The sequence below is a fragment of the Helobdella robusta genome (assembly GCF_000326865.2).
Source record: "Helobdella robusta unplaced genomic scaffold HELROscaffold_5, whole genome shotgun sequence".
In the NCBI taxonomy this organism is placed as follows: domain Eukaryota; kingdom Metazoa; phylum Annelida; class Clitellata; order Rhynchobdellida; family Glossiphoniidae; genus Helobdella; species Helobdella robusta.
In genome coordinates, this window is record NW_008705254.1 from 5,064,123 (window position 1) to 5,079,515 (window position 15,393).

The 15,393-nt window shown below is 32.4% G+C and overlaps 3 protein-coding genes across 3 annotated transcripts in view; all 3 read left to right on the forward strand.

Annotated features, from left to right (window-relative positions):
- Positions 1-2,688, forward strand: part of HELRODRAFT_163643 (hypothetical protein) — a gene marked incomplete at both ends in the record, with an annotated part of 6,506 nt that extends 3,818 nt beyond the window's left edge. Inside the window, 4 exons of the mRNA XM_009027464.1 lie at positions 1,046-1,141; positions 1,550-1,702; positions 2,212-2,295; positions 2,623-2,688. Of these exons, the coding sequence (XP_009025712.1) occupies positions 1,046-1,141; positions 1,550-1,702; positions 2,212-2,295; positions 2,623-2,688 (399 nt within the window). The remainder of the gene's footprint in view (positions 1-1,045; positions 1,142-1,549; positions 1,703-2,211; positions 2,296-2,622) is intronic.
- Positions 2,689-5,094: 2,406 nt separating this feature from the next.
- On the forward strand, positions 5,095-7,201 carry HELRODRAFT_163644 (hypothetical protein; the record flags this gene model as incomplete). Its single annotated transcript, XM_009027465.1, has 3 exons — positions 5,095-5,157; positions 6,304-6,477; positions 7,097-7,201. 3 exons carry the CDS (start codon positions 5,095-5,097, stop codon positions 7,199-7,201), a joined length of 342 nt encoding a protein of 113 aa, XP_009025713.1.
- A 3,490-nt stretch (positions 7,202-10,691) lies between these two features.
- HELRODRAFT_163645 (hypothetical protein) lies at positions 10,692-12,133 on the forward strand (the record flags this gene model as incomplete). Its single annotated transcript, XM_009027466.1, has 4 exons — positions 10,692-10,751; positions 11,045-11,212; positions 11,692-11,769; positions 11,999-12,133. 4 exons carry the CDS (start codon positions 10,692-10,694, stop codon positions 12,131-12,133), a joined length of 441 nt encoding a protein of 146 aa, XP_009025714.1.
- Positions 12,134-15,393: the final 3,260 nt, after the last annotated feature.

The window sequence follows — 15,393 nt, forward strand, 5'->3', positions numbered from 1 at the left end:
TAATGGTGTAATTTGTTAACCATCCATCCATCCATCCATCCATCCATCCATCCATCCATCCATCCATCCATCCATCCATCCATCCATCCATCCATCCATCCATCCATCCATCCATCCATCCATCCATCCATCCATCCATCCATCCATCCATCCATCCATCCATCCATCCATCCATCCATCCATCCATCCATCCATCCATCCATCCATCCATCCATCCATCCATCCATCCATCCATCCATCCATCCATCCATCCATCCATCCATCCATCCATCCATCCATCCATCCATCCATCCATCCATCCATTCATTCATTCATTTTTTTATTCATCCGTTCATTCATTCATTTTTTTATCCATCCGTTCATCCGTTTATCCATCCATCCATCTGTCTATCCATCCATTCATTCATCTAGCAATCCATACCATACATATATTCATCTATCTATCCATCCCATCTATTCATCCATCCATTCATTTCATAATTTAACCATTCATTCATCCATTATTCACTCATTTATCTATCCATCCATCCGTTCATCAACAGTTCTGTATTGCAATTGCCATAACCCTTGTACTTAGCATCATCTGTCTCATCGTTGGATTCGCAGTGCCTGGACCGGTCAGTTGAACGAAAAAAATTATTTTATTTATCTATTTTTAACTTTTTAAAGGCCAAAATTTTTTTTAAATCAGACGGATTAGCTAAGAAGATGATTAAATTAAACATGGTTGGCTTGATAAATTAAGTTTAAAATGAATCGAATGTTATATGTATTACGATATATAAATTCAATTTGTTTGTTAAATATTGAAATAACATTCCAAAGTTTGTTCATAATTGAAAAACAATTTGAGAACATTTTCTAAATTTTGAGTATTTATAGGTAGGAGTAAATTTTCGAGACAATTTCAACTCAACATCACCCAGAAAAATAAAAAAAATTGTAATTAATAGTAACAATTATTAATTAATTATGGTTTAATAATAAATTTTGGTATAATAATAATAATAATAAACAATTATTTAAATAAAACCTTCTGCAACAGGCGGCCAACCTGGTTGGGCAAAAGTTCAACGACAGCATGCCCAAATATAAAAATGATTCATTGGCACGTGAATACATCGACAGCATTCAGAATGGGGTAAGTTCAGTTGGCACACTTTCCTTATGACAACATTTATAATAATAATTATAATTAAGCCCTGGAAAAGAGGTAGGGGGTCGGAAGGGTGATTTGGCGTGGGTCTACGCGTTTAGGGTACCTCTAAATGGAGGTTTCTAAAGTAGGAATATTAAAATGTTATATATTTCTCAGAAGCATCAACACTCACACACCCACACACACACCCACACACACACACACTACTCACGCACACACACATACATACACCACACACGCACACATACATGTACCACACAGACGCACACGCAAAGCGTTCTGTAAACACACAAGCACCACCCACCGCATACGTTTTGGATTTAAAGGTCGGGACACTCATTAGAATTCTTATCATTGCACCACCCACACTTCTATCCATTCATCTAACAGTTTACTTGCTGCGGATATAATGGCTACAAAGATTGGAGTAATTTGCCACAATTTAAATCGGGTGAGTTGCCAGGGAGCTGTTGCACCAATTTTACTGGAAAGTTCGACGGCTGTAATTACCTTTCCCAAAACGAAAGCTACTACTATCAAGTGGTTAGTTTAGGAAAAAACAGTTACTACGTGTGTCATTATTTATTTGCTTTGTTGTGGTGGTGAATGTATGGGGTGAGAATGAGTAAATTTATATGATTAGTGAGTATGAATGGGGAAGAGATGTGATTTGTTTCTGTGTTTGTTTGTTTGTTTGTCGGTCATCACGATCATATGAAGATAATTTAAACGATGATGTCGAAGACGGTGGAGATGATATTAAAAAGAGTGATAATATTTTAATGTGACGTATTTTTTTTTACCATAATGAGCTAATGATAATGACCATGATGATATTAATACAATTATGATTGATGAGTATTAGAGATACGCAACTTGATGTGAGTAAGTCTGTAACTACGATGATGATAACAGAACACAATCATATGATTACAATGTACGCCGATGATTTTGGTGAATTTGATATAAATAACATGACACTAACATAAATGACCATGAAATTAGCATAAATTAGCATAAATTAACATAAAATTAACCCAACAATTACACAGGCCTGTATAACTCCAATTCAATCCAATCTGAAAGCCATTCTCTTCGGCTTTGGAATCATCTCAAGCATAACTGCCGGAGCTTTGGTTAGTGCTATTAACATAAATTATTTTTACAATTAATTACTTATAATTAACATTTATAATATTATATTATGTTAATTAATTAGATTATGAGTAGCTACGAGCTATCATATTCAGTGCGTCGGTTGCGACATTTAGCACGTATTCATATACGCTGTTTGTGTTGACACCTCTGAAGTTTGGAAGGGTCCTATAGACCTTTGACCTTTAACCTTTTTAAGCAAAAAAATGTGCTGAAATAGATTAAATTACATTGTTATTATTACTATTGTTATTATTATCATTAAAATATAATTTGCAAAAAAATAATATATTTTTCTCACTTGACAGCTTATAACTCTGATTCTGGCTTCTTGCCTGGCCGACAAAATGAGGAAAGAATACAATCCCGTTTAAGCGAGCAATCCTTTTCCGATTTAAAAAATCCATTTCCGATCTTAACGAGGGATAATTTTTTTTATATATTAGATCCATCGAATGATTGATTTGATGATGGATTTCATTAAATATCGACTTTATTTATTCGAATCGAAAATTTGTCATTAAAATAATTTTATTATTATACAATGTTATTGTTTCATTTATTAATTAACCGCTTATATGTGTTACACGCTTGTAACAAATTGCACCAATTTATTATATTATATTATGATTGAAATAATAAAATAATAATAATATGATAACAGTAATGACACGACAACGATGACGATGATGATGGTGATAATAACACCAAAATTATGAAGATGATGGTGGAATGATGATGTTGATGATGATGATGATTATTGAACGCTGTAGACTTAAGACTTGTAGTTGATATTATTATAGTAAATACGACTAATTTTGATGTTTAGAGCAATGTTGTTTAGATAAAAATATATAGGTACGAGAGCTTTTTTTTTATAAAGGTGTGAGAAATTTTTTACATAAAAAAAGTCAGATAGATAAGTTTGATTAAAATCATTTGCTTATTAACTAATACTCTTATTCTCATTCGGTTAGCATTTTAATTTTTTGAAAGAAAAGAAATCCTTACTGCCAAAAAATTGTCAGAAACCATAGAATGATATTTGTGTTTGAGCAGGCTAATCTTCGACCGCATCGCTATAATCACCACATGTGATTTAAATACCAGATGTCATCATGTTTTCAGACATAACAATGGCATATACACACATAAAAAATGATGCAACATATATTTCTAATATAATATATATGTATATATATATAGCTATGTGTGTGTGAGTGCGTGTGCGTGTGCGTGTTTTTGTGTGTGTGCGTGTGTGTGTGTGACGAACATCCACATGTATAACACTATAACACACATTAATTAAGACATGCATGTAATAAAACAACGGAGAATATGAAACGTAGGCAAAAAACCATGGCGAAAATGTACGCTGGTAAGTATTGTATATATAATGTATATATATATATATATATATACATACAATATTGTAAATATATCGCATATATATATATATATAAATATATATGTGTGTGTGTGTGTGTATATATTTATATATATACATACAATATTATCAATATATCGCATCAAATAAAGCAATCCTCGTTCGATTTTAATCAATGCATTGCAAACACACCTCCGTAATTTTAAGCACACACAAACAAACACATACACGTACAAACACATACACTCACACAAACAAACAAACACATATACGTACAAACACATACACGTAAAAACACATACACGTAAAAACACATCCACATACACACACAAATATAAAAAACAGAAAATTTTATTATATAGACCCCGTTCGTTTATGAGTGTAAGCTAGAGGTGAGCGGGAATTGAAACTTGTCCCAAATTCCCTCCTATTTTATTATGTCATTCCAGATTCCCACTCTAAGTCCCATTTATGACAACATTCCCGAAAATTATATACAGTCTTTTATTTTGTCACGTTGATGTCATTTTTCCATTCCAGCCCGTCATTCCCGATTCCCGAACAGCGATTCTCTATTTCCTGAAATTCCCATTCACGAAAATTAAGTTTTACCAATTTTCATGGGAATTCCATGGGAACCAGGGGAATCCCATAGGAACAATAAGATTCCCTCGATTCCTGTTCCCATGCGAGAGAGAGAGAAAAAGAGAGAGAGAGAGAGAGAGATACAAACACAGTTAATAATCTATTACTTACGTAGGTACGAAAAAAGATGTCATTAAACAACTCGTTATATATCGTTGAACATGAACACTATATAGTATATCTAGATTGATAATAATGCATGATTGCATTTGCTTGTGTTTATATAGTACATGCTAATTAGCAATTTGTTTTGCTTAAAATTTTCAGGATTTTTTGAAATTTTTTTTTTTCAAAACCTTTTTTGAAGTTTGCGATACAAAAAGGTAAAATAAATGTGTGTTGTATGCATTAGTTGAGAAATGACTGAGATTTATCTGTGTATATTTTTATATCTTGTAGAATTTTTTTATAAAATTTTAGTAATAATTTAAAATAAGTCACACCCGATGACGCTTGTGTCAATTGAAAGCATATAGAACAATACATAAACATACATCTAGACATAAACATAAACACACACACTCATAAACATACATAGACAAACATTGTAATGTTGAATTCAACACATAGGTAAACAAAATATACAACCATACAAACTTATATGTGCTCCAAATATGCAAAGTGAATACATTTACAAACAACAACAACAATAAAAAAAAATAATAATAAACAGTAATGATAATAATAATATAAATAATAAAATAATAATAATTATTATTATTAAAATATTCGCATGTACAGGTGAACAATGTCAGGCGGTTCGATAAAATGCTTACAAGTTGTAGTTGCTATATTGTGCATTCTGCAATTCGTTAGTTTGTTAATAATATTAATTTATAATAATAATAACTAATAATTTCATAATAATTATTATTATAACTATAATTATTAGCTATGTTAACTATGTTAAGGACAATGTTAACTATGTTAAGGACAATAAAATTGACAATGATATTAGCCAACCTAAGTACCGTACAAAAACGCTTTCGATGCTTTATCAAGTCTGATGATGGCAAACTTGCCATAGTCATCTTACATCTAACTGAGAAATGGTTCGGAAATTGGTATTTATTAAAATGCCATTAAACTTTAGTGACGAGAATTTCGTTACCTCTGAACATTATTATCTTACCAGCGAAAATATTAAAAACCATTTCAAACAAATACTCCAATGCTTACAACTCAACTACTATTACGGCTACTACTACTACACTACTACTTCTACTACAGCAACAACTACTACTACTACCACCACTATATATGCCATATTTTTAGTACTAATATGGTAAAAATAATTGATTTTAAAAGGAAATGAATTAATTGAATTAAAATCGTAAAACTACTGTACTACTACGTGTTTTGAGTAATTCTTAATTAAGTATTTCTTGTATAATAATAATAATAATATAATAATATAATTAATAATAATAATAATAATAATGATAATAATAATAATAATGATAATAATAATAACAATAATAATTGATATTTATAATTAATTATTAATTTATAGCTTTATTTACTAATTGATATTATCGAAAGTGTCGACTAACGTTGAAAGTATCACGAGCGTGCAAATGTTAAAATCAATGTTCCCAACCTATCGCAATTAACGTCAGAAGAATAACCGAACAATTTTTTCATCATCTTAATCATAATTTTCATCATCTAAATCATCATTTTCATCATCTAAATCATCATTTTCATCATCTAAATCATCATTTTCATCATATTCGTCATTATTTTCATCATCAAAATCATCATCATCTTTGCCATCATCTTCATCATCATTATTATCATTATTATCGTTATCACTGTTATCGTCATCATCATCATCTTCATCATCATCATAATCATCATATAAACACCATCAACAACATCACCCATCATAACTACCATCACCCCAAAAAAGACATATTCATCTCTAAAACCCACCACCCACCCACCAACCAATCAGATTTTAGGAGTAATCTTCCTGATAATGGGTGGTGTGGGTTTAAACAAATCGGGATCTGGAGCGGAAACAAAATCAGCCGCCATTTTTCTGCTCGTCGTCGGCGGCGTCATCGTCGTTGTCGCCCTGTTCGGCTTGTGTGGAGCGATCATCAAGCATGCCTGCCTTCTCATTTCTGTTAGCAATGTGTTGTGATATCGTCGTTGTAGTAGTCGTTTGACTGGCTGGTAGTAGTGGTAGTTCAATTTGTGTCCATTCATTTGACCATCCATCCATCCATCCATCCATCCATCCATCCATCCATCCATCCATCCATCCATCCATCCATCCATCCATCCATCCATCCATCCATCCATCCATCCATCCATCCATCCATCCATCCATTCATCCATCCATCCATCCATCCATTCATCCATCCATCCATCCATCCATCCGTCCGTCCATCCATCAACAGTTCTGTATTGCGGTAGGAATCACGATGATTTTGAGTATCGTCTGCGTCATAGTCGGATTTGCACTCCCAGGAACGGTTAGGATTCATTCCTTCATTCATTCCTTCATTCGTTTTTTCCCATTTGCTAATTAATTATCTAGTTCAATCATTTTTTCGCACATTCATTCTTTTGAGCGTTCATTCGTCTATTTCGTTGGCTAATTATTTAATTCAATCAATCAATCATTTATTCATTAAACCAGTCATTCATTCATTCATCTATCCATTCATTTATCCGTTCATTCATTCAATAAATAATTCATTCATCCATCCATTCATTAACTCACTCACTCACTCATTCAGGTTACGAACGCCACAGGCCGCTACTTCAACGACAGCATGACCAAGTACAAGGAGGATGGCGCCAGCAGGAACTTCATCGACAGCATGCAACTCAGCGTCGGTTAAGTTGGCTAGAATGATGACGATGATGATAAAATAATAAAAATAATAACAACAAATATAATAATAATAATTATTATTATGATAATTAATTCATAATAACAACAAATGTAATAATAATAATTATTATTATGATAATTAATTCATAATAACAACAAATATAATAATAATAATTATTATTATGATAATTAATTCATAATAACAACAAATATAATAATAATAATTATTATTATGATAATTAATTCATAATAACAACGCATTATATGGCTACCGACTCTACTTCTGACGTGAGTTAATTTAGCAATCAGCCAAGCAATGACATCCTTAATTTTTTATTTCAAATGTTCCAATGATGTCTGTGTGTAAAGAGAAAAGTTGTTTGGCAGTCGAAGCCCGTCTCAATCAAATGCAATGCGCGTGTGATGCGTTGTTTTACGCGTATCTAAATACATACGTACACTATTTTGAAGTTCAATGGCGGATCTAGAGGGCTGTCAGCCAGCCTAGATTTGGCCACACTAACAAAATTAAATTGAATGAAAAAATTTTTTTTTCAAATTTTCAAAAATTTGGCCATAAGTCAAAGCTGCTTAATTAATCCACTACTGCTGAAGTTGAAACATCTGAGAAATACTAAAAAATGGTAACGAATAAATTTTAAAGTACAGTTGTTGCGGGTACTTCACTTACACGGAATGGTACCAGATGCCGGGATTTCAGCCACGAGAACTTCCGATAAGTTGCTGTAGTAACTCAACTGGCAGACTGAGGGCTTGTAATGATTTTGCAGGAGATGGAGAGTACATATTCAAACTGGTTGGTACTGGTGGAGGTTATCCGTTACGATGAGGATAACAATGATGTTGTTGATGATGGTTAAATGATAATGAGACCATAACACGATGTGAAGACGATACTGATAGCAATGAGTAAACGACGACAAGAAGATGATAGCGTGATGACGATAATGATAACAAAAAGTTATGACGTCACGAAAAAATTGACAGGGTTGCCAGGAGCCCATGACTAACTCAATGAAAACCATCCTACAAGGATTTGGCATCATTGCAAGCGTTACTGCAGCTGCCTTGGTTAGTTTTACTGCTACTATTTCTAAGCTGTGGTATTATTTTTAGAGTAAAAATCACTTTCGTCCTTACCATCATAACCGCCATCATCATCGTCATCATCACTATCATCGTCATCGTTTCCCTCTTCTTCATCATGTCTTAGACATTATCCTCAACGATATCATCATCTTAAACATCCTCTTTAAAGGAATAATATAGTTATTAATATTATGAAATTATGATCATAATTATTATTACTTTTATTATTTTTATTTATTATATATAATAAAATTCTAATATATTTAATATTATTTTTTTCCTGTACCAGCTTGTTCTAATAATTCTGGCTGCCTGTCTGACAGACAAAGTCCGCAAAGAATATAAACCGGTTTAAATAAATCGGTTTTAATCGAATATTCGCCCGAATCTCAAACACGGATCAGTGATTCAATCAGACATTTTGTCGATTAGAGATTAATTTAGACAAATTTTTAAATTAAATTTAGTTAGAAACATCATAAGGTATGAAAATTTGATATGAAAATTGTTGTTCTACTTATGAAAATTACCCATTAAATACTTTAAATAATAGCTAATCTGATTAATGTATACAGGATATATGATTCTAAGGTGATGGTCAGTATATAATGATAAAAAATTTATTCTTCTATCTATGTACGTTCTATGAAGATGTCTATCTATCTTACTCTAAATGTGTTTAGAAATCAATATTTGAAAATAAAGTTGTCGTGAACATTTAGTTATTAAACGATTAATACAAAACTGAAGTGTTAATGAATGAAAAAAACAACCACTCACTTACTCCCTCGCTCACTCGCTCACTCACTCGCTCACTCGCTCACTCGCTCACTCACTCGCTCACTCACTCACTCAATCACTCACTCACTCACTCACCCACTCACTCACTCACTCACTCACCATTCATACACTCGTCAATTTTTAAATCTGTTTACACGCTTTTAAATTCATGCAATTTTAAAAAACAAAATATTTTACTAAATCGTAGTAAACCTACATTGTTAATAATGTAACACGTGTTGAATAATAATGCAGTAGTACAAGCAGCCACGTTTTTGTCCTTTTGGTAGCAACAGCAACGCAACAACCATTTCGAAAATTTGGGATCTTTCAGTCAATCCAAGTAGGATGAACAGCTAAACTCCTGTAACCACAATACTATGCTACGATATATGTATGATTGCTCAAATCTCATTATAAAAGTTAACTACACACACGCACACACATACACACATACATATAAACACACACAAGCACACACGCATATAGTATTTTTATTTTTGTTGCATTTTATATAAATTATAAAGTGAATGGTAATGTTGTTGTTATCACTGCAGATGATTCAATGTCAACTCGTTTTTCATGCTTTCATTTTCAACATGATTTCCATTCAGCGTTGATATTTCTTATATTCGATGTTTTCAAGACAGCTATTGCTATATTATGAACATCTTCAGTGAGTCACACACACACACACACACACACACACACACACACACACACACACACACACACACACACACACACACACACACACACAAACAAACACTCACATTCAAATTATTTTTGAAAACATACTCATCTGGTGTGTGCGTAAAAGCAAAATGCTTATGCATGTGAATGTGACGTAGCTCATAAACATGAAGTAAATAAACTTTTAAACAAATATTCGACTCGTAGCGATTAACATTAACATCCATTAACATTTATTTATTAATTTATCAATACATCTATTTAACCAATCAATTAATTGATAAATTTCAATTAATTAATTTATTTATAACTAGTCGGTAGAGTACTCCAGAGAAGAATTTAAAATACAAAAGGCAAAAATTGAAGGCAAAAGTATGCAACTAGATTTATCCAACATTTTTGAATGATAACTTGACAATAAAATTTAAATAAAAATTAATTGATTAACGCAGACGCAAAATTATTTTTGTGAAAGTGTGTTTCATTGCTAAATAAATTTCCAGTCTTGACATCAGCAGAATACAAAAAAAGACCATTTGAACAACAACAACAACAACAATAGCAATATTAATAACAATAACAATAGCAATAGTAATAACAACAACAATAACAATAGCAATAACAACAACAATAGCAATAGTAATAACAACAACAATACACTAGTGAACAAAATTGCGGAAACACAGCAATTTTCTTTAACTTTTATAAAAAAAACAATTTTATGAAGCCAAAAAATTCTTTATTTATATTTTTAATTAGTTTATTTATTAATCACAACTTGTTAATCAAATATTTGTATTAATTACATATAATTTTGATAGTTAAATTAGCAATAACAACAACAATAGCAATAGTAACAACAACAACAATAGTAATAATAACAACTATAATAATAACAACACGGATTCAACAATATGGCCGCCTCAACAAAATGTCTTCAACTTATTGTTGTCATGTTCAGTCTCGTTCAATTGGTTGTATTTTATTTTTATTTGTTTTGTATTTATCTCTCTATATTTATTACCATTATATTGACATCACTGTTTACAATCAAGTAGCACACACACACACACACACACACACACACACACACACACACACACACACACACACACACACACACACACACACACAAACACACTAACAAGTAAACACACACACACAAACACACTAACAAGCAAACACACACACACACACACATACAAACAAACAAACATGCAAGCAAAACACAAAAAAACTACAAGACTTGACTCGACACAACCACTAGCTGCTCGGTTTATTCGTCCTCATCATTGGTGGAATAGGTTCAAATAGGTCAGATGCAAGGGTCAAAGAGGTTTTTGGGTTCTTCGTCGTTGTCGGCTGTGTCATCATCGTCGTCGCGATCTCCAGTTTTGTCGGAGCTATCATAAGAAATGTCTGCCTCCTGATCATTGTTAGAAGAAGTAGTGGTAGTAGTAGTAGTAGTGGTGGTAGTAGTAGTAGTGGTAGTAGTCATAGCCGTAGTAGTAGTAGTAGTGATAATAGTAGTAGTAGTAGTGATAATAGTAGTAGTAGTGGTAGTAGTAGTAGTAGTGGTGGTAGTAGTAGTAGTAGTAGTAGTAGTAGTAGTAGTAGTAGTAGTAGTAGTAGTGATAATAGTAGTAGTAATAGTAGTAGTAGTAGTAGTATTAGTAGTAGTAGTAGTAGTAGTAGTAGTAGTAGTAGTAATATGGTAATAGTAGTTTAGTATACATAGTATTAATAGTAACAATTTATTAAATTCATTAATCTTTTTTATTTTAACGTTATATGCTGTGAATTATTTTGTCTGTACACACACACACACATACACACACTTACACAAAATCACATACACTCATATACACGTACAAACGTACACACACACGTACAAACAAACAAACAAACTTACAGTCCTGTATATTTATCGTTGTCGTTTTCTTCCTCAGTATCATCAGTATCATAACCCTTTCGTTTTTTATACCCGGACAAGTGAGAGAATGAATGAATGAATGAATGAATGAATGAATGAATGAATGAATGAATGAATGAATGAATGAATGAATGAATGAATTAATGAATGAATGAACGAACGAACGATTGAATGAATGAATGAGTGAATGGATATATAAATAATTGAATAAATAGATAAATGAATAAATTTACAATCGAACTTTCTTAAAAACATTTTAATAATAATTATTTTTAACAAATTGAACAGATATTGGTCTTTCAGAATCAGCGTTTCAACGGCAACATGCCTACGTACCTAAAAGACGTTTCCTCGAAGCAAATCATTGACGACTTTCAGAGGTGGTCTGTGGTGCTGGCTCCGTTTATCAAGTCGCTGAAGTAGTTTTGATTCCTGGCCGGCACTGATGCTGCATAGAATAGAGATATACACCTAAAATATAAAGTCGTGCATCGTGTGGAGTGCGTCGTACCACGTGTGTGTCCTTTAAACTTTTGAGAAAAGTTAAAAAAGTGAATTTGAATTAAAAAAAATAAGAGCATTAAACGTTGACCTAGAGTGAGATTATATTTACTGATGATATAAAATATGATATGATGAATGGCAAATTTGATTATGGCTTGAAGAGAGGATTTGGCGTGAAGTGGGAGTGCGAAGCTAATTGCGATCTGTACTAGGGCTGGAATGACAGATTCGACCATCTGAAATAGAACTCTTAAATAAGATGTGATTGAGTGAATTTGAAATTTGGGACAACGTTTGCTGTTGTACCATCTTAAATATACCGCGTTGTTATGTTTTTGTATTTTTCATTTTTTTTCATTCTAATTGTAAATGGACATTGTTGTGTGTGTTTTGTGTGTGTATGTATATGTGTGTATATTTACACAATTATATTTAATGTATACATATATAATATATATATATTATTATTATTATTATTATTATTATTATTACTATAGCTATTAGTAATATTATTGTAATTTTGTTTTTATTGTAGCATGGCTGTTATGGATTCAACAATTTCAGTGACTGGCTGGCGATTCCTGGATTCTTGAACAATGGAGGACTGCCGCTGAGCTGCTGCAACCTCACCAACGGAAGAACTGACGTCAGCTCCACCTGTCATTCCGTTAAGGATAAGGCTAAAGTTCACGAAAGGGTGATGAAGACGACGATGATGATGTAATGGAGATGATGATGCTGGTGGTGGTTGTGGTAATGATGATGGTGATGATGATTACAAACGAAACAGGGATGCAAAACAGCATTTGTTGAATCTTACCTATCGACCTCCTCTATGTGCGGCACAACGTCAATATTTGCCTCTCTGATTACGGTTAGTCGTATTGCGATGATTTGGATAGTGTAAGGGTTAAAGCGTCCGGTACGTCTGTTGCAGTTGCGGGGTTTAAATGCAAAGATATTCTCTATTTCAACGTTCATTTTGTGAGTGATGCGTGGGTTTTTGTGTATTCACATGTGCCGTGTGTGTGTGTGGGTTGATGTGTTGTGTGTGTGTGTGTGTTGATGTTATTTCTAAAAATTAAATATTTAAACAAGAATTTATAGAAACTATATGAGCTATATTGATTATGTTATTGAATTTATAATTTTCACCCAACAGCTCGTCGTGCTGCTGCTGTTCTCAATATTGACTCACAAACTCAGAATGGAGAATAATTAAAAAATTTTTAACACGCACACCACACACACACACACACACAAACACACACACACATACACACACACACACAAAAAACACACACAAACACTCTACTATAACTTAATGTTTATAAAAATAAACTTAGGTAAAAAATAAACTCGTTACAACATAGTTTTTATTTAATTCTAAACATGCCTCAACTAAGCAAATGCACCTACATAGATTTATCTTTTAAAATATTAAACACACATCCTCATCATCATCGTCGCCATTCTCATCATCATCATCATCATTGGAAAACCTAACACTAATCTCAACAAAAATATTTATTGTGAGAGGGCTTAGCCCTGACCTGGTTGGCTTTGGGGCTCTGCCTTTTTGAAAACGTTTAATGCTTATGATGATGCTGGTTGCTTCGATGGTGGCGACATATCTTATATGCCATGATGGTGATTGTGATGACAAACAGCTGTTCAATTATGACGACGATGGTTATAATTATGATAATAATGATAAAAATGATAATGATAATAATAATAATAATATAAATCATGGCGTTGATGATGATGATAGCGTTGATGAATATGACGACTGCCACGATATAACCAATTGGAGATAGCTGCAATGATGATAATTGTGATGAATGTCCGTGACGATAATGATACTAACTGACTATGATAATGATACTGACGACAATGATGATAATGATACTAAATAAATTTAATGACAAGTTGTCAAAGCAAGCCATCTTACGCGTGGAAATCGCTGAGCCAACTGTTTCCCAACAATTCCATAGTAACCCTGAGCAAATATAACTACGTACACATATTTGTTTACACACACTCACACACTTACTCACACACATACACACCCACCCACTCACACACACGCACACACACACACACACACACACACACACAAACGTACACACACACACATACACACACGCGCGCAAAAATGATGTTGCCAATACAACTTGATTTCTTACTATGGTAATGCTTGGTCACATACATACACACATACACACAAACTAATACATAGCAACACACACATACACACAAACATACGTTCCCCCAAAGGTTTCTGTTTTATCATTTGGGCTATATTCAACAAATTTGGCAACCTTAAATCATTTCCAACATACCAAACTAAAATTTTTACGTACGCTTAATTATAAGCATAAGAAACTATTATTAATTAATTAATTAATTAATTAATTCTTTAAAATTAAAATACTAACAATATCATTTAGTTGGGTCACTAAAAATATGAAAAAACAGCATAAAACATGATGCGATATAGAGTATTGATTAAATATACTCATAACATTAAAAGATATATAGAAAAACCTAGTACGGATCTATGTATATATAAGTCCGAGTATATATGTCTCTCTCTCTCTCTTTCTCACTCTCTCTCTCTTACTATATATATATATGTTATATATACTATACAATATATGTTCATATATTAGATACATGGCTCTATTTTGATGACATTTTGTTGAAAAATTTTGAATCGGGCGTTTCAGATCTGAATTATTAAACTAAAGGTTAGTATATAATTTATTATTATTGTTATTATTAATCTTTATTATTATCACTACTATTTTTATTTTTTATTATTTTTGTTGTTTGTATATTTCATTTGATGAGTAAATTCGTTTTCTTGATAGAGAGAGAGAGAGAGAGAGAGAGAGAGAGAGAGAGAGAAAGAAGGAGAAAAGTGAACATTTTATTTTGCGTCGGTTATTTCAAAATTTTCACGTCTGTCAGTTCGTAACGCGCGTATATAGTGCAATATCAGGCTATTAATTTTTTCTATTATTCTTTATAACATCTATTTAAATGTTTTGGTTACAATTTGTTTACTAAAACTTTCAAATATAAATAAGTATCGATACAAATATCGATTGACGAAAACCGTTTAAAAACAGTAGTGGTTGTTATAGTGATAGTAGCAGCGATAAAACTAGCAG